Source organism: Gigantopelta aegis, chromosome 8 (genome assembly GCF_016097555.1).
Source record: "Gigantopelta aegis isolate Gae_Host chromosome 8, Gae_host_genome, whole genome shotgun sequence".
NCBI lineage: Eukaryota > Metazoa > Mollusca > Gastropoda > Neomphalida > Peltospiridae > Gigantopelta > Gigantopelta aegis.
The window spans coordinates 77,841,629-77,865,088 of NC_054706.1; the positions used below are offsets into that span (position 1 = coordinate 77,841,629).

The window sequence follows — 23,460 nt, forward strand, 5'->3', positions numbered from 1 at the left end:
GTCAGAAAATGTGCTAGATTATAGTTTTTGGCTTATTAAAATCTAATGCTAGAATATAGCATTGCGTAATGAGTTAGCGTGTTAGAACTTGGGCTAATTATCATGAACATATTTTAAGTAATAACTCATCATGCATTTTTACACGTTCTACAAGTTAGTATAACACAACAAATAGTTTTGTTTCGCTGCAGGTGTTCAATTTTGTTTTCCTGATACGATTACAATATATGTTTAAAACATGCAAGATAATAAGGAGCTAAGAGTTGTCTCCCTCTGCAAAACACAGGCCTCGAAATGATTTCAGGGTAAAACCATCCGGAATCCTTGTTGATTATCTTACCGTATTTGACCGGAAATTAGCCCATGTCTTTGAATAAGCCCTCCTCCGTTTTGTTAGCATTTAAGAAATTAGGCCCTCATTCGTAAATAAGCCCACCCCCAACTTCGTCACCTTATAAATAACAAAACTGCAAGTGTGCTCAAAGTTCATTTAAAAGGTCATACCTCCTGCAGATAACTAAACACAAATGTAACACAATATTTTACCACCAGTGAGATTTAGTAGTGTAACAGTAACAGTGTGTAACATTGTTTTCAATTTCATGTCTGCAGTATTTCTTTGAAGTACCTAAACCCAAGTCTGAACTAAAACCAATGTCTATTTTTACCACCACACTGGGTCCGCAGTTAATGCTAATTAGGCAAATACCTTATTCTGATTGGCTAAGAACAATGGCCTAGATTGACAATTCTTTGTAGTGTAAGCTGGCTGCCTGTCAGAAACGTGTGTATACGCTATTGAGTTTGTTGTTTTAAGTCTTCTCAGCATTAAATTTTGAATGTAAATAAACAGCACTGGTAAGTAATTGTAACATAGAAGGTGTGTTTCTGATAATTAGATACTAGTAAAAAAAACTATTTAATTAATAAACAATTATTATTTATTAATAACAAATGGAACACTAATTAATAGATGTGCTACTGGACGTTTTTCATTTTCTTCCTAGTTCATTTAATTATTATTTATTTTAATTATTAGTTTTTTGTGTGTTTTTTTCAACAAAACTGGCCCCTTGTCTGGGAATAAGCCCACCCCATGCTAAGCTTACAATGAGTTGTCTTGGCCCCCTGGGCTTATTTCCGGTCAAATACGGTAATACCCAAAACAGTTAACAAAAAAGCTGTAAATACCTTGCATAGTAACTAAGTTATTTGTTTACCAAAAAAATCCAATATATTTTGAGGAATTTGATGTTATGTTCTTATTAAACTCAAATTCAAAATGTGTGTGTAATTTTAGTTTAATTATAAAACAAAGATCTAAAAGGTAATAAATTCATTACGCAGTTTTTTGACAGACATACGGGATTGTATGCCGCTCCAAAAATGTTTTTTCCTTCGGCTGCACCTCAGCAAATACAGATTTTGGAGGGGTGTACAATCCTGTACACCTGTCAAAAAAAACAGCGTAACTAATAGTACAGGACAGACATACATGTACAGGATAAACATACATGTACAGAACAGTCACACATGTACAGGACAGTCTTACATGTACAGGACAGACATAACAATGACAGTCAGTGAAAGATGGAATGAACGCATCGTGTTATGAATGAAATCACTTGAAGTGGAACACTTATTTATTTCACAAGGTAACAAACATTTTTTGTTAATAAGTACTGTAATACATGTATCAAATTGTGTATTCGACATAAATATGTTTGTTCTGGAATTATTGTTTCACAAAACCATTTGAAATGTGTTCACTGATGTTGATGGTATTCTTATCGTATGTGTTTTATAGAAACTTCAGGAACTGACAAAACATCAGATATTATTTTTGCATAAAACTTTTGTCTTTCAGAAACTGAATTTTACACCTGTTGCATTCCTTTTTGACAGTGTGAACAGTTTTTAAAAGAAAGTTACATCTAATAATTAAATATTTTAGTTTTCAAAATTACCTACACATAGATTGACATCTTAGAATACTAACAATTATAATAAATCCTTGAGGACTTGAACCATGTAAAGACTCAGTCTGTGGTGTTTAGCAATTAGTGTGGCGTGCACACATCTACAGGGTTCATGCACAACGAGATGTTAGAACGTGTGTAACAGTATAAGCACCTGCATCCTCAAATATGGAGTCAATGAGTTCGTTTATTCCCAGTATGTCTGGAAAAAATGTTGGACAACAAATCATGAAGAGAAACTGTTTTCCACCATAGTATGGTGGTGATATTAACCTACACAGTATTAGGGAGAAATCAGACTAGAAGAGAAACTGTTTTCCACCATAGTTTGATGATGATATAAATATGGTTATCTGGAATCTTGGGGAAATAAGGTTCACTCTAACAGAAACAATATTTTCTACATAACTGTAAATAATAAAATGTATGCTGTGAATTGGTATGTAAACAAATGTAGAAACACAGAGTAACGAGGGAAAGAGAGAAAATCTTTTTTTTGTGACACCTCAGCACATTTTAAACTATGGCTATTTAGTGTTTAATATAGAGTTATTCTCACAGTTGACATAAGACAGTGAAATGAAATTCACTGCTGTCACATTTGGTATCTTTACCAAGTCTCAAAGAAAAAAAAAGGTGGAAAAAACAAAAGTTACTAAGTACATGTATCTGTTAAGAGTTATCCATTTTGAAATTAGTTATGATCATACATCATTTAGCTGAAATATGGTGCAGTATGTCCCATGACAATTCAATTATTGGCCAACTGTTTCTGAGACTGTAATATATGTTTTTCCGACTCAAAATATCACACACACAGAAACATCTGTCAAAGTGCTTCAAAATCAAGATCTGCTTGAGAAATACTTAACTGCTAATTTGGTTATTACATTTTGTTTTCTAATGGCACATATCCCTTGTCCGATATATGAGAACCATTTGTCATGACATACTGGTTCCAGTGATCAGGGACGTACATATAATATGGTGCTATGATGTCAGCCATCAAGGACTTCTGGTGCCACAGATATTTAACAGGGTTATAATGCCAACAATAAACAAAGATAGCATCAGAATGTTGGCAAACATCGATTTGGTCACTGTCAGAACTAATAGGCTACTGACAGCCATGTCACTTTGTGAGCACTAGGAATAGAAACACAACTAGTCACCAATGAGTCAACATGGACTGCATGACCAAAATGACAAAGCAACTGCTGGTCAAAAACGGGCCCACTGACACAATGGTCAAGCACTGATGACCAAACAATGATGGTCAACGATTGATGGTCAACCACTGATGGTCAACCACTGATGGTCAACCACTGGTCACCATCAGCATGTTGTCTGTGTTATTACTTGTGACAATGTGCAAACGAACAGTGATGTTTATTCTGGTGCAAATTTGATCAAATTGTGCTTAGTTAAATACCACATTAAACATAACCAAGTTAAATACACATTACATGGACCATAACACCAACATATCAGTGTGAATTCTTACTAAATGTCCTTCACAATATATAAAACATAAAAGAGCTAAATACACATTAGATGGACCATGACACTGACATGTGCTCAACAATACACAGTGTGCCAGACAAATAAACACCAGAATATTGATGATGCACATTACACATGTATCACAATAATTATGATTTATAAAACAGAGTATTTGTGAAACAAATGATATTAGATACTACTCAAGAAATAGCAGTAATAAAGTACGTTCTGTTTTAAATATGTAATAAAAGCAAAACGTTCACAAATCATAACTGAAATTTTATAGATTTTATAATATTAGAAGCTGAATGACAAAACCGTTTTTCCTCATCATAATTGTATGTGTACATAAGGCAGAGTGGAAAAGACAATAGGCAAAATCATGATTGCTGCCACTGCCACTCCCCTAGGAGATATACAACAGAACGTTTTATCCCTTCTGTACCACCTGTAGGACTGCCACTCCCTAGGAGATATACAACAGGACGTTTTATCCCTTCTGTACCACCTGTAGGACTGCCACTCCCTAGGAGATATACAACAGGACGTTTTATCACTTCTGTACCACCTGTAGGACTGCCACTCCCTAGGAGATGTGTAACAGGACATTTTATCCCTTCTGTGCCACCTGTAGGACTGCCACTCCCCTAGGAGATACATAACAGGATGTTTTATCCCTTCTGTACCACCTGTAGGACTGCCACTCCCCTAGGAGATGTGTAACAGGACATTTTATCCCTTCTGTGCCACCTGTAGGACTGCCACTCCCCTAGGAGATACATAACAGGATGTTTTATCCCTTCTGTACCACCTGTAGGACTGCCACTCCCCCAGGAGATGTGTAACAGGACGTTTTATCCCTTCTGTACCACCTGTAGGACTGCCACTCCCCTAGGAGATGTGTAACAGGACGTTTTATCCCTTCTGTACCACCTGTAGGACTGCCACTCCCTAGGAGATGTGTAACAGGACGTTTTATCCCTTCTGTACCACCTGTAGGACTGCCACTCCCCTAGGAGATGTGTAACAGGACGTTTTATCCCTTCTGTACCACCTGTAGGACTGCCACTCCCTAGGAGATACATAAACAACATTTTATCCCTTCTGTACCACCTGTAGGACTGCCATTCCCTTAGGAGATGTGTAACAGGACATTTTATCCCTTCTGTACCACCTGTAGGACTGCCATTCTCTTAGGAGATGTGTAACAGGACGTTTTATTCCTTCTGTGCCACCTGTAGGACTGCCACTCCCCTAGGAGATACATAACAGGACATTTTATCCCTTCTGTACCACCTGAAGGAGGACTGCCACAACCAAGTCTAGCTTAAAAAAACACAGGATAGAGCTAAAAGGACTATATACAGCTGTGATGTCATGCATTCATGAACCACCGTCTAAACAGTGATATCAGGTTCAGTTTCTGATAACAGATATTAGAATCTAAATCAAATGGTTTTTACATTTTCATTTTCATTTTTAAATTGGTTTTCATCCTTAAATCTAGTTAAGATTCACAAATGCCATCCTGGACACACACGTCAGCCCTGTTGGCTGTCTATCCAGGACAAAGGTTAAGGGTTTGTTGTTATGGTTAGAGACGGAGGACATCAACTGGATGAGTCAGTCTTGGGAAGTGAACCCACAACCTATCAGCCCTAAAACTGATGGCTTAACGACTGCGCCAGCGAGACTATGATTTTCACAAATTATTGACTACCTATATTTGCTTATAGCCAAGCCGCCTGAAGTTTGACAACAATTTCAAAGTGAGCTGTTTATCTCTCACTAAGCCTACTTGATCCCCTAAGCATGTATGAAGACCGCGTTGTGGAACAAACACTGACCAGCAACTAATGTTTGACCACAGCACAGAACAGCCACTGACCAGCAACTCGTGTTTGACCACAGCACAGATCAGCCACTGACCACTAATATTTGTGATCACAGCACAGAACAGACACATTGTCTCGCTGGACTAAAACAAACGGCGGGGAGCTGGAAGTCTGACACAATATTGCGTGGACAAACAAATGATGTACTTTATGGCTGGACACCGATTACTGTTATTAATCAATGCTAACTGGTCATGTCACAAACTGAGATTATAAAGCATGTGGAAGTGGACCATGGACACTTATTGTTTGGTTGGAACAAACTGCTAGTTCGGTACATAGCAGATTACCAAAACTGAGTCCCAGGCTCAGCCACTGGCCATCCCAAATGAGATAAAAGGCTGTCAGAGAGAGAAAGTCACAATATAATAAACCTCCTCATGTTACAACCAGCAGCTAGGACATCCTCAGACTGCTGTAATCAATCAGTATTCTGAAGCACATGGGTGCAGAAAACAAGGGTGGAAATAACACTGCAATAAAATAAATCTGTAACACTTTGTAGAGGCTTGAAAAAAAGGAGTTCGTTAAACAAAAACGAACAGTTTTGTGGAGGTGCCAATTGTAGAATTCTCACAAAATATGTAGAATTTTCATTTTTGGGAAAATAATGTGATCAAACTGATCAACCAATGATTATTTTATATGAAAGAATGGAAAAATTGTATGGTTGATGTTAACAGGTGAGATCATAGGACTTAACGTGCACATTCAGAGCAAGCTGTATTAGGGCACGCATGTCATGGCTCTTTTGTTCAGGACAGGGAAGGGTTTGGGGTGGGAGGAGGGACCGCCCGTGCTGACAAGTGCAAGAGAGCACCAGCAGTCCGACCAGGGTCGGTAGCGGGCATAGGCATTTGTGGTGTTATTGAATTTGGAATGTCCCATACGATTAAATGCAAAATATCAATGTTAACAAGAAATCGGTGCAATTAAATGTTTTGCCTACCATAAATTAATTTGGTGATTTTTTAAAATTTATTTAATAAATTTTAATTTGTTTTAAACATGCACTGAATTGAACATTCAAGATGTACAAATAATCCATGTTTCATTGATGTGGGACTTACAGTTTGTGACAAATGTACTTAAATGTGAAAATCATTCAGCTAAATGCTAAAATATTTTAATTCAAAATTACAATTTTAAAATTCTAATAAACATGGTGATGAACCTACATAGGTGAAACCACAAACCAAGTTTTATTTTTCTCAGACTTATAATTTGTGAGAAATGGACCTATAGATACAAAAGAAATAATAATGCTGAAGCTAAATGCAAAAGTCGACACAATGACCATTGTAAAAGTAATACCTAAATCGCATGTTTTGATTTCCCCAAGATGAGACAAACATTGTACATATAAATGAATGATGCCTTTATGAGCAGCAGCTAAGCTGTTACCAAGTTAATGTTAATGTTTATAAAGCAAATGAGTCGCACACACAATCACTAAGCACTGATGAATAACGTCCATACAGGACAGGTCCCATGAGAGTTTAAAAACCACACTCTTGCTGTGATTCAAACTGCCTAAGAAGCATCAGACATGAATTTCATTGGACACAAATATTGTGGTAATTAATGGGTAAATTATTGAACGTTGTGGGTTATGCACATTTCCCGAAGTTTGTGTAAGATGAATAAATTGACAGCACTCACCTTCTTTATTTTCTGTTTTATGCAACGTCTTGAACATCTGTTTGTACCATTCATGCTGATTTTTCTCATCAACATTCTGAAAACATTGACACAATCATAATTAAGTGGTAATGAATATTGTTTGTGGACATTCAGCACATAAGCATAACATTATGTTCTAAAACTTTAAAAAAAATTAAACTTTATATTTCTTTTCTTCGAAACAGACAGAAAAGTACATTATATTATATACATAAATTTTTTGTACATACAGAAAACTTAGTGGGTTTTCCCCCTACAAATTACTGAATAAATCAGTTTCACTTTTTTTCATTTCAGAACAAGATATAGTATTCTGAAGTTTGTGGAATTTCTCTCTATTCAGGTTTATTTCTTTGGGTTATTCTGAGTGATAAGAACAACAGGGTCATCGGAATATGAACTTACACCTTTCAGTATACATGTACATGTAGGTGAATGCAGTGGGTTGAACCAATAATCCCTACTGGTGGAAATATTAAGATTATTTGTCACTGCTATCAGTGCCTCCAGACTGGTTTATCAAACAATGTGCTCTGTGTCTACTGGGTGTATGATGCTATTCCAATGGATCAGTCTGAAGATTATCGGTCTTAATTATCATCTAGTCACTAAATACTTTATTTAAGTGTCAGGGTTTACACAATTATCTATGGAATCACCAAATACAACATATCAATGTTAAACAGAAAATTTATATATTAATTTAATGAGTATTTGTATTGTTTGGCTAAAAATATATATATTTGTTCTTTTTTTGCACCATTTGCTGACAAAAAAAGCTACCAAATTTCTATGAAATGTTCAGTCTCCCGTTATGTGATTCTCCTACCTTTCTAAATGCCAGTGGGAGGCCATCTTTGTCTACAGGTCCTATCCCTTCAAATATTTTTGGTCGATGTTCAACAACTGTTGTTGTGGAGGTTTTCTCTTCCGTTGGCTGGACGTAATAGGAGTCGGTATGTTTGTGGTCTCCTTCTATTATCTCCTTCTTACCAATGTACACAGCACCTTTTGGAATCACTCCTTCTGAAAAAGATAATCACCTCATCATTTAGTCAGGGTCAGTTTCAGTGGGCTTTCTTTAAAATATTTTGGAAATATTTTGATATTCTGAAAAACAAAATTATTGAATATTTGAATGATAGTTTGTTTCTTTGTTAAATAATAAATACAACACTTCTGAAATATAAATTTATGTAATGTTATTTCAGTGGTATTTCTGTACACAGATCACTTTGAAATTTAACCATGAAAATAAGATTATTGTACAGTACTCTTGTCTTGGGTATACATTTAGTGTGCAATGACTACATGTTCATACAACAGTCTACCAACAAACAGGTAATATTCTATACAGTTATGTTTACCAACATTTTGGTTGCCCAAATTGGAAAAAGTATTGTCTTGTAAGCATTTATCAATTTACTACATGGTAAATTTTTTTAAAGCAACAGAAATAATAATAAATTCATTTTAACTTGCCATACTGACTTGCATCAGATAAAATATTCATTATTTTATTATTAATCCACTTCACTGTAAATATTACTAGAAGGTCTGGAAAGTTCTGAATATTTTTATTGTATCAAATCATTTCTTAAATGTTCTAATTATAAGTACTTTTATTTCACATTTTATTATTTTTGCATATATGTTTAAATATTAATAAATGAGATGTTTATGAAAGTTCAAGTAGCACAAGTGTGAAGTGGTGAAGGTTAGTCGGTGTTACACTGACACACATCAACTGTCAAGCAAACAGAACAAAAATCTTGCTTTTGTAAAAGTACCTTTACTGTACGTGTACATTTTGTCAGAACATCAGCTAACTACTTGAGTAAAACTTAAGTCTAACAGAGTGAAAAGAAGTGCATTTGAAATTGTTAAACCATGGTGTTAATTTATATGTAGACATATTTATGTTTGTAAAACCTAATAAAAACTATGTAAATAAATGTTACGACAATGATTATATTTTATACTACAAACAACTGTTAGCATAACTGTAACAGATGAATCCACATTCAACTGATTGTGCAGCCATTTTCAACGTAAGTAACCCTTACCCACTACACATATACATGACATTATACCAAGCAGGATGTCTACATATAAATAAAATGTTATTAGTTATTAGACAAATACTTTCAGGGTTATGTTCACATCACACATTTAGACAAACAAATCAATGTAAATTATCTCCCATGATGTCAGGGTATAAAGGACAAGCTATTTGTCTGTGTTTTTCTTTTCTTTTCTTTGATATCTGAATCAATTAATAACATACAGCATTAGCAAAATACAGACATATACACTTTGAATGAATTAATGTATTGTTTTAGCAAAATGGAGAATAATACATTTTGAATTAATTAATAATATTATACTGTATTAGCAAAACAGAGATGTGCACATTTTGAAGGAAGCAACTTTTTGTAATATACTATGAAACCTTTGTTAGAATTAAAATAGTTGAACGACTGGTTATTTTGGATAATATTTTAAATTTCCATGCCCTTTTTTGACAAAATCATATCATATCCGACACAATGAATATAAACATTTACACCCACTAAGGTCATTTTTTGCACTGCCTGATATCTTGGGGTAGTTGCTGTTTGTATTTTATTTTGAATAATTCAAAATGTACAAGTCTCAGCTCTAAGCATTGCTGTTAATTAAAGACACCAAGCAGAAACGCCACCATATCTCCCAGGCCTTACCATCTTTCACCATTATAGGATCGCTTAATTTCACATCATCAAGACCCTCACTCTCTGAAACAGTAGGCACATGCAAGATAAAGCCTTCCACAGGAATGCAGGCTCACTTCTATAAACAGATGTAGGCCACCGTGCTTACAAAACGTTTACAGTCTAGACTTAAACACTCTGTTTAATACAGTCTGAGACTTTAATGTCATGACAATGCCATACAAATCGCAGGCATGTTACATCATTAAAAATATGAGTCTAGATTCTAACGTTTTATAAGTATGGGCCCTGATATATGTATAAAGATACTGCTATGTCTTTGTTTTCATTACTGCAGCAAATATTTGCACACAGAATAATACTGCAACAAAATATTTGCACACAGAATTATACTGCAGTAAAATATTTGCATACAAGATCATAAAAATGGTTTACTTTTGTGCCAAACATTTGTGGTAAAAATAAATGTATGTCATCCATTTGTGAAATGTCTGATAGGTTTACCAAATGTTTTTAAAATAATAATAGTTTAAATTTGAAGTACATATATTTGTTTTCATAATGATATTTGGCATCATAAGTAAATACGAATATGTATTTCCTCTCCTTATACTTTCTTACCCAAACCGAACCAAAAATCTGCAAACAGTATAAAAGCAGAGAAGTCAAAACAAACATCAAACCAAAAGTGCAAGTTTTGAAACACAACAGGATTAATTAACCAACATGTCTGATGGGGGTTTGCTAACACAAATTAAAATAACAGTATCCCCCGGAATGCATCATAAAGATATGTGTTCCACTGTGCAATATTGTGTATTATCTCTTGCTGATATCGTCAACAATAGACAAACTGACCATAATCCTTAGGCAGTGTAAAATATTTCAGGTTTATTACAGGATTTATGGGGGAGGGGGGTGTTGTTTTATCATTATCTGGTAAATTACATAATAGTTTTTTGGTAAATCCAATCAAGTTTCCTAGTGTTTCTAGTAGCTAGCTCCAAATTAATTTTATGTGAATCAAAAAAGGTTCATGACGCATAAGTAGGGTGAATGACTATAGCATTAATAGTTTCTCTTTATTTAAATATTAATTTATGTTTTCGTCGCTCTGCCATTTATAGGATCACAAAAGTGGTCTTTTACTCTCATGTGCTATTTTGTAAGCCATTCAAGCTTTCATGTGTCACTATATCAATATCAGGAAATATTTAAACATGTAACCATGGTATATTACTGTGAATAAATTAATCAAATCTTTAACACATCCATGTTTATTTCTATCTCTGTATAAGGCAGAGTCCAGAGAATGTTTTGCACTAAGAGGAACACATTCCTTTTAACAAATAAAGAGATAAGCAGAACTGTGGAAACAAAAACAGAAATATTTAACACCATCAGCCCGATGAGCCAGAACACTACGCACCTCTGCTCTTCTGTAACAATGTTATGTATGGACTTTGCGTAGGTGGTAAATGGAGTTCATCCTTCGAGTCGTTGAAGATGCTACTATCTATGCTGCCATTCATGTGTGCGGTGCCGTTGATGCGCGCCGTGCCAGCGTGACTGACTGCCGGTGCTGAGTCGCGCGGTGTCCACCCCGGTGATGCCGTGGTGGATGATGCTAATGACAAGGATGCGGTGGACACAGACTTGGAGTCATCAGATCTTAGCTGTTTTGGACTCCAAACGAAACTGTCGGCTGACTTCGGTGTGTTAAACTCCTGAAAAACAGAACTCAGCTTGTAAAATTGGATATCACTGACTTACAAAGAAAACTGTAACTGGTTCTGCAGTGAATTACAGTTGTGTAAAAAGATATTATGTTTTACAATCATGAGCATCACTGATTTAAATTCACCAGTTAAAAAGGCCATTCTCAATATGAAACTGAATGGTTTGACTAACAGTCCTTCTTAATGTTTACATTATTTGGTTTGAAATGTTTATATTACTAAAACCTTATCCAGTCTTTTTGTAAACTGTTTACATGACCAATACCTTTTTTACTTTAAAATGTTTAACGTTTTTTATGACTATTACTGTAAAAGGTTAAATGTGTTTGCTACTTATAACTGGTTTAATGTGTTTATGGGACTATTACCATAACAGGATAAATGTGTTTGTTACTATTACCTCAACTGGCTTAACATGTTTTATGTGACTATTACTGTAACAGGTTAAATGTTACTATTACCTTAACTGATCTAACATGTTTTATGTGAATATTACCTTAACTGATCTAACATGTTTTATGTGACTATCATCATAACAAGTTAAATGTGTTTATCTATTACCGTAACTGGTTTAACATGTTTATGTGACTATTACCATAACCGGTTTAATATGTTTAATATGACTATTACTTTAACTTGTTTAACGTGTTTATGAGACTATTACCTTAACTGATTTAACGTATTTATGAAACTATTACCGTAACTGATTTAACGTGTTTATGAAACTATTACTGTAACTGATTTAATGTGTTTATGTGACTATCACCACAACAAGTTAAATGTGTTTATCTATTACCTTAACTGGTTTAACATGTTTATGTGACTATTACCATAACTGATTTAACGTGTTTATGAAACTATTACCGTAACTGATTTAATGTGTTTATGAGACTATTACCTTAACTGATTTAACATGTTTATGAGACTATTACCTTAACCGGTTTAACATGTTTATCAGACTATTACCGTAACTGGTTTAACATGTTTATCAGACTATTAACTTAACCAGTTTAACATGTTTATTAGACTATTAACTTAACCGGTTTAACATGTTTATCAGACTATTACCTTAACTGATTTAACATGTTTATGAGACTATTACCTTAACCGGTTTAACGTGTTTATCAGACTATTACCGTAACCGGTTTAACGTGTTTATCAGACTATTACCTTAATCAGTTTAACATGTTTATCAGACTATTACCGTAACCAGTTTAACATGTTTATCTCAGACTATTACCTTAACCGGTTTAATGTGTTTATCAGACTATTACCTTAACCGGTTTAATGTGTTTATCAGACTATTACCGTAACCGGTTTAACATGTTTATCAGACTATTACCGTAACCAGTTTAACGTGTTTATCAGACTATTACCTTAACCAGTTTAACGTGTTTATCAGACTATTACCTTAACCGGTTTAACGTGTTTATCAGACTATTACCTTAACCGGTTTAACATGTTTATCAGACTATTACCGTAACCGGTTTAACATGTTTATCAGACTATTACCGTAACCGGTTTAACGTGTTTATCAGACTATTACCTTAAATGGTTTAACATGTTTATCAGACTATTACCTTAAATGGTTTAACATGTTTATCAGACTATTGCCTTAAATGGTTTAACATGTTTATAAGACTATTACCTTAAATGGTTTAACATGTTTATCAGACTATTACCTTAACCGGTTTAACGTGTTTATGCGAAGTGTCCAACTTGACTGGTTTGTAGGTCTTGCGTGCTCCTCCAGGGCTGCCCCCAGGCGTCCACACCCCGGGAATGTCCTTCAGGCTTGAGTCGGGTCTCTCACCGGAGTTCTGTCGCTCTAGCTGTTTCTTTGTAAATTTTGATGGCTGCATACCCGGTGTCCATAAGGCTAAAAAAAGATAATAAAAGTACAGAATTTAAATTGAGAAGAATTTTTTTTTTTTTTAATATTACAATTAAATCAATTAGTTGAAAAATATGACATGGTGGCTATTTTGTATTCTGTACAAGAAAAAAATGAAGTTAAAGTTTGTTTTGTTTAACGACACCTCTAGAGCACATTGATTTATTAATCATTGGCTGTTGGCTGTCAAACATATGGTAATTTTCACATATAGCCTTAGAGGAAACCAGCAACATTTTTCCATTAGTAGCAAGGGATCTTTTATATGCATTATCCTACAGACAGGATAGCACATACCACAGCCTTTGATATACCAGTCATAGAGCACTGGCTAGAATGAAAAATGGCCAATCCCAAACCACATGATGGTAATGAAGGACCGACAATGTTTAATTCAGTGCTATGTCCTACCTGGTTTGGATGTTACTTGATGATGATGATCTCGCGGGCCGTTCACCTGGGGTTCTGGAGGTTTCTCTACAACGACACAACACACACATTAACTATAAAATACATACTGGGTAATGCCATACAGAATCCTTGCACGATACAGCAGAACTTGACAATGCTTTGTTGTATGCTTTAAAGCTGCTACCTTGCCTCCATATCAATCTTATCCTTGTTATAAAGATGAACTATAAAATGACATCAGACATCATTTCTTGATGCAAAATGTACAAATATCGTAATTTTGAATAACGTGTTGTTTTGTAAGTATGTAATAAAAACAGTCTCAAGGATACAGCTTTAAAAAGTCTGTTGATATTCCATAATGACAGAGTGCATGAAGTTTGATTAATTTACACAAGGTTTCTTAAGATTTATGTGCAACAAGAGCTAAAATGCAAAAACTTAACAGATATTAATGCAAAACAATAATAGCATCAGTTTACTCTAAAACTCAACTTGTTTATTTTTCATCTTTACACAACATTCAAGTGTATTTCTTCTTTAAGAAGATAAACATTTTAATAAAAGCAAAATTATGTACTGGTACATTTTATTGAAAATATGTTTTAGTTTAAAAATTAAAAATATATAAAACTTACCTGAGAAAGAATTTATATGTGATGGAAGGCTGTTAAATGACTGGTCATTTGTATGTTCGTCTAAAAAATAAATAATAATACACTTTTAACATTAATGTGAACAAAAACAAGTTGATAATTTTGGCACAAAACAAGACAAACATATATACCAAACATGTAATGTTTGTAACTGAACAAACGAAAGATTAAAATAACAAATAAAGAATATCCAACAAGTTAAGAAAGAAAGAAGAGTAAAGAAGCAGATACAGCTTACAACAATGCCCTGATCTGGCAAAAGAACATGTGTTGCTGGGGTTTTCCATAAAATTTTAAATATTTGTTAAAAAAATAACATCAACATCCTATCTTACTGTTTGTGTCAGTAACTTCCTCCAAGCTTGATAAAGTGAACTCTGGGAAGGAAGTTACCACAAACCGAGTGCTAGTCAACCTGTGTGTGTTTCCTTCATATCCGACACTAAATACTGTCGTTACTTCCTTTTGTCACATCAGGGCAGGTTAGCAGTCTAATGACAGGACTGCTTCATATCATAAATTTAACATCAACAATGTAAGGTTGTGGAGTCTTTGGTATAACACAGACAGTTCTACTAGTGACGTTTGTCTGGAGGTTAGTTCTGATAAAAACTCAAGTTATATACTGTGAGTATTGTAATGTGTACAGCAGAAAATAAAATTAAAGATCTTCTAATATGAACACAATTCATACATGTCCAGCACACTAAGTCAAAATATTACATTTCCCTTTTTTACAACCAAATATACATTCGTGTATAAATACAGAATTTATTTTTGATAAACCCACTAACGACCAAAAATATATATAGTGAAACCTGTCTAATGCAGACCCTGACCTAACCGGAATTGAGTCAAAACCGGCAAGGTTTCATGGTCCCGAATTTTCTAAAACGTAACCTCCAAATACTGGATCCTGTCTAAATGAGATAAATACTAGGTCTCCGACATGATCCAGTTTAGACAGGTTTCACTGTGTATTTATTCCCTTTTCACGAGATTAAAAAAGATAACAGTAATTTGTTTTCAAATGTATCGATTATGTGAAGTCATCAGAGTTCTGTCCATTAACAGAGATCTGAAGTTGTATCATGGTTTGCGTCTCATGGAATGTAATAAAGCTATCCTATTAATTCTGCCCATAAATATCAATCACCATCAACTCTATAAATGCAATTTTATCACCCGATATGAACAATGAAGCAAAACTAAAAGAACAAATTGTGCTATGGGATATCATAAATGGCCAAACGGCAGACATACTACTATCTAAATAAATACTTCTAACTATGTATCATCACCACATGCTGTTATCACAATCATGGTGTCAATCACTATATTACTACACTCGTATATCATGAGTTTACAGAATACAGCCTCCAGTGTTAAAACATCTTCATACAGAACTTTGAATACAACCACCATGTTAAAACATCTTACAGACTTCACATACGAGCACCAATGTTAAAACATCTTGTAGACTTCACATACAGGCACCAGTGTTAAAACATCTTATAGAAATTGAGAAGATGTCTTCAATGCCAAGCATACATGTAATTATTATGTTAAATAATCAGCATTAAATTAAAAACACTTTTTTTTATTTATATAGAAATATTTGATACAGATGTTACTATTTATTACAAATAGTCAAGTGAGTATTTGATGTTTTTTTAACCAGATTTTAAAAATACATGTACAACTATATAAAAATCCTTCCACTGTTACTTTATATACTTTGTACAATCGCTGTAGGTTAATACTGAAATCAGAAGACGGTCTTTGCATTAGCTGATAAAGTCTATTAACCTGCGGATAAGGAATTTTATACGAAGGTCATGTTTTACGTTAGAACAAGCAATACAGATACAATATCTGTGATATACTGACATATGCAACACAATTTATATCTCATCAAATCTCATGTAATGATACACTCTTAAAAAAACACACAAAACCCCCAATATACAATGTATTTTTAAACTCAATGCACATGCCCAAGTACACATGTATGTACAAAACTGAACCTGTTACCAAACAATATTTTACTTTAAATAACTTGGTGTTCATACAATATATCATATTTTTATCACAATTTAAAACAGATGGTTACCATAAGAATCATATTATTGAAAATACTTGTCATAAAACTAAAAGCATAAAATGAGCAAACTAAAACAAAAGGAGATTATCAATATATTGTAAAAGATGCTTTACTTGTTCCTGCAGGTGGTTGTTTCTTTGATAGGCTAACACATTTAACATAAAGCTCTGTTTATCTTTACATATATTTTTAAAAAAACATTTCTGTAAAAAGCCATTTCATATACGAATTTCAGTCAACGTAATAGCTGGTAATAAACAAAATAAAACTAAAATAACTCCCAAGAACAAAGAAATGATCGGAGATTTGAAAACAGAATTTATAAGGTAACTAGACTTTTACCTATTTCGAGCCACTCAGGTGAGTTATTTTTACAAGACAACAGGTAACCTGAAACCAACAAGTTTTTAGCCGTACATCCAACTACAGCACTACTTACTAGCAACCATCGTATCAGTTTTTCACTTGGTAGAACCTCGACACTAACAAGAAATCACTTCACTTCGAAAAATAATCCACAATTTTGTCTTCTCTTTGGAACTACTGAGAATATAAAGTTAGTTGCTTACTAATCTGCCAGGATTAAGGAGTGGTAATGAGTGTGCCATTCTGGAACTGCCGAGTCTATTTTCAGAGATACACCAAACAAAGATTACATTATAAAACTACCTGTGGGTTCAGTAAACTCTGTGCATCCATCTAATGTGAAAAACAGAACACCCAGCCGATGCTCTCTGTAAACTGGTTCATAGAATCTGAAATCTGCTTAATCCAGTGTTTATACTGAACCAGCAGATTCTGACAGCCCCATTTCTACACAGATATAGGTTAATCAGGGACCTCAATATTTTGTAGCATTAAGTTACAAATTTTTCGAAGGTGATGGTAGGAATGTTAAAAGGTGTGTTCGGTCGAGTCATTCTTCATCTTCTTAGTTAAGTCATTCGGCATATTTTAATAAAGTGATGTGTTTTTTTGTTTGTTGTGTTTTTTTTTTTTTTTTGAGGGGTGGGGTTAAATACTGCTAGTAAAATCACCATATTACCTAAGAGTTTATCTAGAGGTTAGAAAAAAGATAAAATTATTCACTTGCCAATCTTAAACATGACTTAATCAAATAAACTACCTAATAGTAGATGCTGTCTCATCTGTAAGTTAAATTATCTGGCCATGTGACTAACACAAGTTTCAAAAAAAGATCAAGCACCTTTTTTTTAAAATCAGTATATACATCATAATACAACTCCGGCTGAATGGCTGTTGAAATAATGAATCTTTAAAACAAATTTGTGAACTAAAATAAAATTAAAGACAACTTAGGTGGTCTGTGAGAAATGAAAACATCATGTTAAATAGTAGATAAAACAAACTGTTCCAAGATCCATATGAGTCACAAATGACATATTTATCTACTTTTTCGGGTATCAAATATTAATTTTACCTATTTAGACCATACAAATCACCAAAACAGATATGCGTTATTGGTGAATGTCCAATTTCTACCATGCATAATTTACATCATTCAGATACAATCACTGCTTTCTGAAATACACAAACATATATGCCATATTATCTTACAACTAATTAATGTTAAATATTATTGACGTGTTAACATAACGAAAAAAACACAGCACAACAAGCATCAGTTTTTATTGTCCACATGTTGCACATCATTAAAACTGTTAGGTGACTCCATGCTAAACACGAATTAAACCCTCACACACACACACACGTAGCACACTCCATGAGTCATGCTGTCTTGAGCCACATCACTGACAACAACAACTGCATACACCGTGAGGACACTGTGGACCATGCTGCCGAGGACGTGCGATCAACACTACCTTTGGTCTGTCCACCTTTGACGCTCCACACACCCGCCTGGCCAACTCCAGCCTCTTCGTGGCGCACTTGCACAGGAACCAGAGTCTCCTTTATCTCTGCTTTCCTCGGCTCCTCTCGTGAAATGTCCATCCGTTCATCCTGTCCAACAACTGTGTCCCTTGAGTCGGAACTGGTCAGATTGGAACTGGAAGTGGACCGGTCATCCCTGGAGCCTCTAGACCCAAAGCTGGGCATCTCCGCGCTGGTCCAGAGAGGCTGAGAGTAGTCTTTCCTTGGCTTACCTCCAGAACTGTCCACTGAGGACAACTGGGGGAAATCCGATCTCATGGGTGGGCTTTGGGGTTGAATGCCACTGAAGTCGGTTAGTGAAAAATCAGAGTCTTTTCTTACAGGACTTTTGGGTTCAATTGAAAATTCTGAAATGGAAAAATCGCTATCTTTTCTAGACTGTTTTGGTAAATCAGTTGACATATCTGGAACAGAGCTATCACTTGGTTTTCTTAAAGAGCTTTTAGGTTTGACAGAAGAATGTGGAAAGTCGCTGCCAGCAGCAGAAGGCTCATGTCTGGACAAGTCTGGGGTGGAAAGCTCACCACGGGGATACCTCGTTGGCAAGTCTGCAAATTCTACACTTTTCTTTGAGCGTAGAGGCTTGATTGTTGGCAAAGTGGAATAAATATTAAAGTCGAAATGTCCCTCACTGTCTCTTGCATCAGTCACTTCATCCATCCTAGCAGACCGTTTGGGGGGAAGTGTCGAATACGACCCAACACCAAACTGTGGTCCACTGCCTTGGTCAGGCTGTCTAGCATCCCAAGGGGGGAAACCTGGACTCTGCGTGAGGGCGAAAACCAAACGTGTCTGACTCACTTGTGGCCTTCTCATGCTTGAATGGCTGTGGTTTCGTTGTTCTGATTTCTATAGGGATTGTTCGGGGGCCACTGTCTACACTGATACTTCTAGCCGGTACGGTGTAAGGTGAAGTCGACACCTGTGAGGAAGGTTTCGAGTTCAGCTGATCAACGCCTTTAACGGGTCCTGCTGATGAGGCCTGGGAATAAGACGTACCGAACTCATGTCTGGCATCACCTTTAGACCAGGGAGGTGGCTGCTGTCTGCTGTGCTGGGCTGGGGTCACTTTCCTGTCATCATGAAATGGGACGCTACTCATCCCTCCTGCCTGTAATGTCTTTCTGTCCTCATGAGGTCCTTTACCAAAAGAGCACTCGATTTGTTATCTTGCATATTCCCCAAATTGGAATCGGTAGGAAGAAAGACAGAGTCATCATCGAATACCATCCAGCTTGGTTCCCTGCCTCGAGGTCTTCCATACGTTGGGCTTGTCACAGTGCTGGAACTCTTACCAGAAGGAACAAAAGACTTCTGTTGCTGCTGTTGTTGTTGTTGCTGCTGTTGTTGCTGTTGCTGCTGATGATGATGATTAAACTTATCCTTTGGCTGGTCTGTTTGTTGAGGCATATTCCTACCAAAGTCTTCAGACTTCAAAGGTGCTTGTTCATGTTGGACTGTCTGATGACCAAATCTACCAAATGAATCATCATGGCTTCTTCCATACTCTTGTCCCTTCTGAGGAACTCTCTGGTCTGTTTGTTGAGGCATATTCCTAGCAAAGTCTTCAGACTTCAAAGGTGCTTGTTCATGCTGGACTGTCTGATGACCAAATCTACCAAATGAATCATCATGGCTTCTTCCATACTCTTGTCCCTTCTGAGGAACTCTCTGTGGCTGATCTAGCTGGTCCTGCTGACCTCTGTGTACCTGACTCCAGTCTGGTGGAGTCTGTTTAAACTGTTCTGGCTCACGTTGCTGGTGGTGGTGGTGGTGGTGCTGCTGATCTAACTGCTGAGGTCTGACTGGTTTTGGACGAGCCACAAAACTGGGAACTTCGCTGACATTGGGTGCTCTGTTCACACTCTGTTCATAGGTGGGAGGCTTAATGTGTGCCGGAGGTTGAGAAAATGTCGGTCGGAAGGAGGAGTTTCTTTCCGGAGGTTGTGGGAAAGGCTGTCCATGAAATGGTTGTTCTTCCCTCCCTGACTGGACATGGCCAAAAGACTGTGGTTCACTTTTGAGAGAGGACTGGGGGGATCCTCGTCCATAAGGTTCACTTTTAAGTGAGGACTGGGGTGATTCTCTTCCATAGCTAGGTGTTCTGTTGTAATCTTGGGACTCATTCATATGCATGTCTATTGAGAAAACAAAATTTGGTTAATCAGATTTTTTAACATATTAGATTAATGAAAAAAAAAGAGAACAAAAATTAATAACTCAAGAAATGCACATGTCTATGCCATCAACAAACAATGCAACTGGTAAACTTTCCTTGATGTGTGATTTACTGGTTGTATTTTCAAACTGAGGACACTACCTGTATTAAACACTAGGCTGGTTTCTTCACAGATGCTCAACCTGAACCTGCATCATTCCAAACAGAGGAAACTTGAAAACAAATGTGTCACAAAGATTTACAGTCAAGGAAATCAGTACCAGTCTACAATTAAATGAAAGGCAACAAAAGATTCAGAAAATGTTTACGTGTAAATACTGCTTTTGGAAAATATCACACAGCTTGTTTTAATTTGAAATTTTTGGGTTACAAAAAAACCCTCTCAAGCCTATAGCTGAATTGTCAAAATATTTTGCAAGATCCCAAAAGAGTATTTTATATTACCATATAGCTCTACATATAGCTTGTATAAAGAATACAATGCAACTATGTACATGGTAAAAAACAGTTTACCCCATACCAAAAAACATTAAGTATTTCACATATTCTTTCTTTATGCACATATTTTCTTGAGAATCATAATTAACAATTTAGCTTTAAAATATCACCAAAATAAATTTTTAAGAACACTTTTTTAAACTATTAGTAAAAAGGTGTTTTAATTAATTTTTTGCCTAAATATTACACCAAACTTTTGACTAGGTGTATGGTTGAATGAATTGAGAAAATCTTTCAGCTACTGTTAATCTATTCATTAAAGCTTTTTTGTCTGTTTTATAAACCTTTTGCTACCTTTCATAAACAAACAACCAATGAATGCTTAGTAACAACAGTTAAATCTTTAACAAGAATAAACTGAAGAAAAAAAAAAATTGTCAAAAACATATGAACAAGGTTAAAATTAAGGAATGAAAAAACCAAAGGTTACAAGGGAAACAAAAACCAGCCTGAATTGCAGTTCTAAATTCTGCAAACCTCTTATCCTGCACATTCGTATATTCTACACCACCAAATTATTACTTTCTTTACAACAATCGATCAGAATTATTAATTTTATAGAAAAATACATGTAATATCTTCCTATGTATTAAATATTCCTAATTTCTCTACAATTGTATGAATAATTAACCACATATACATATACCTATTTTGCAAGAAACGCATGCTATTTTCAAATATATCATGTACAATAAGGTAATATATTACATCACTGCATCGCATTCATGTTTATGTTGATTATTAGTTATTACACAGTCGGGTATAACATATGTAATTCAACACATGCTTGTAATAAGCAGAACATGCCAATGTTGATGGCTGGTGAATAAGCAGGAATGGTGAGTTATACAGGGAGGAGGGTAGGAGACTACAGAGTATTTATTAGACTGGATGGAATGTTTCTGCTTTCCTCTGTGTTCAAACAATACAAATACAATCAATTATGATTGCTCAAGAGCTAGAACAAATGTACCAACGCAAGTCTTTGAAAGCAAATACAAGAAAGCCTGTTATAACATCTTTCTTTTTTATGACTTTCAAATGTATTTGCATAATCTTTTCCCAGAATTGGACATTTTCTGTCTTTGCAGTTTTGGCTATGAACTGTCCTGCCTTGTGCAAAGATTGGAAGTTACTGCCTTTTGTGGTATTTCTGACCCAGTCTAATATATAATGACGGCACTCTTCAACGGTAAATGGGCATCATTCCGTGCCTATAAACTTCATGCGCATGCCGATATAGCATAGTGTTCTACCTTTAACATCAGCACCAAGCTTAATTAGTTTGTCCTGTTGTCGTAAGAAGAGATCCAAGCCTTTGGATTTGCTTTCGGTGGCGATGGGCCTGGAGGACCTGTGCTCTGTTTTGGGCCAGGTGGTGGGCACACTAGAGGAAGCAGTAGGCCTCGACGAGGAGGAAGGCACGCGGTGCCTTATGTCGGTTGAGGAAGGCACGTTGATCGAGGGTTTTGAAGGTGACTTTGAGGCTGGAGCGCCTGCTGAAGACCACATAGTGTGGGGAGCCTCACCGTGGTGGCCATGTTTACCTGGAGCTGGCTCTGATAACAAGTTTCAATAGTTCAGTGACAGATTTGTTAAAAAAACAACTCTTTCAGAATATTACTACAGAAAAAAAGATTTAATGATAATATATCCAAGGGGTTTTCTTGACTGTTTTGTTTGGGGTGAGTGGGTGGTTTAATTCAATGATAATAAACCAAAGAGATTTTCTTAACTATTTTATTTTGGGTGGGTAGGTTAAATCTTTATTGCTGCAGAAAATCAATTGATCATACTGCAGGGTGGATACATCTAAGGTTGATAGTTGAATACGGACTATATTACAGTCAGCAGAGACAGGGAAAATATATTCATATATTGAAGAAAGGTTACAAAGTATTAATACATCAAAAGAGAACATGCATTTCTGGAGATTAGGGTTTTTATCCATCTGGCATCTAAATGTATTAAGAGGCACAACTTAGTGACTGCTGGTTCGAGTGTGCTGATCCTACACACATACTGGTATTACTGTTAGACATGGCTAAGAGGTCTTTAAAAGCACAGCATGATAGTACCTGTGCAAGTGGGATAGAAAACATCAAAGGCTAGTGCATGGCATCGGCACAGATGGTTCATACATTCAGTGTAAGAAATATTTGTTACTTCGACAGATGATAAATGGCCTTAATGACATAAACAAATTCAGTTTGATACTGGATAAGATTGTGCAACAACACGGCAATGTCAATGGTTGTTTTTGCACATTCATTTTCAAACAGTGAATGGTC

At 35.5% G+C, this 23,460-nt stretch overlaps 1 protein-coding gene across 1 annotated transcript in view; it reads right to left on the reverse strand.

Annotated features, from left to right (window-relative positions):
- Positions 1–23,460, reverse strand: part of LOC121379849 — a 206,620-nt gene that overhangs the window by 76,258 nt on the left and 106,902 nt on the right. Inside the window, exons 6-15 of the mRNA XM_041508501.1 lie at positions 19,604–20,630; positions 19,373–19,565; positions 18,423–19,341; positions 14,457–14,516; positions 13,819–13,884; positions 13,196–13,392; positions 11,204–11,501; positions 9,784–9,837; positions 7,890–8,086; positions 7,040–7,115 (exon numbers count right to left, since the gene is read on the reverse strand). Of these exons, the coding sequence (XP_041364435.1) occupies positions 7,040–7,115; positions 7,890–8,086; positions 9,784–9,837; positions 11,204–11,501; positions 13,196–13,392; positions 13,819–13,884; positions 14,457–14,516; positions 18,423–19,341; positions 19,373–19,565; positions 19,604–20,630 (3,087 nt within the window). The remainder of the gene's footprint in view (positions 1–7,039; positions 7,116–7,889; positions 8,087–9,783; positions 9,838–11,203; positions 11,502–13,195; positions 13,393–13,818; positions 13,885–14,456; positions 14,517–18,422; positions 19,342–19,372; positions 19,566–19,603; positions 20,631–23,460) is intronic.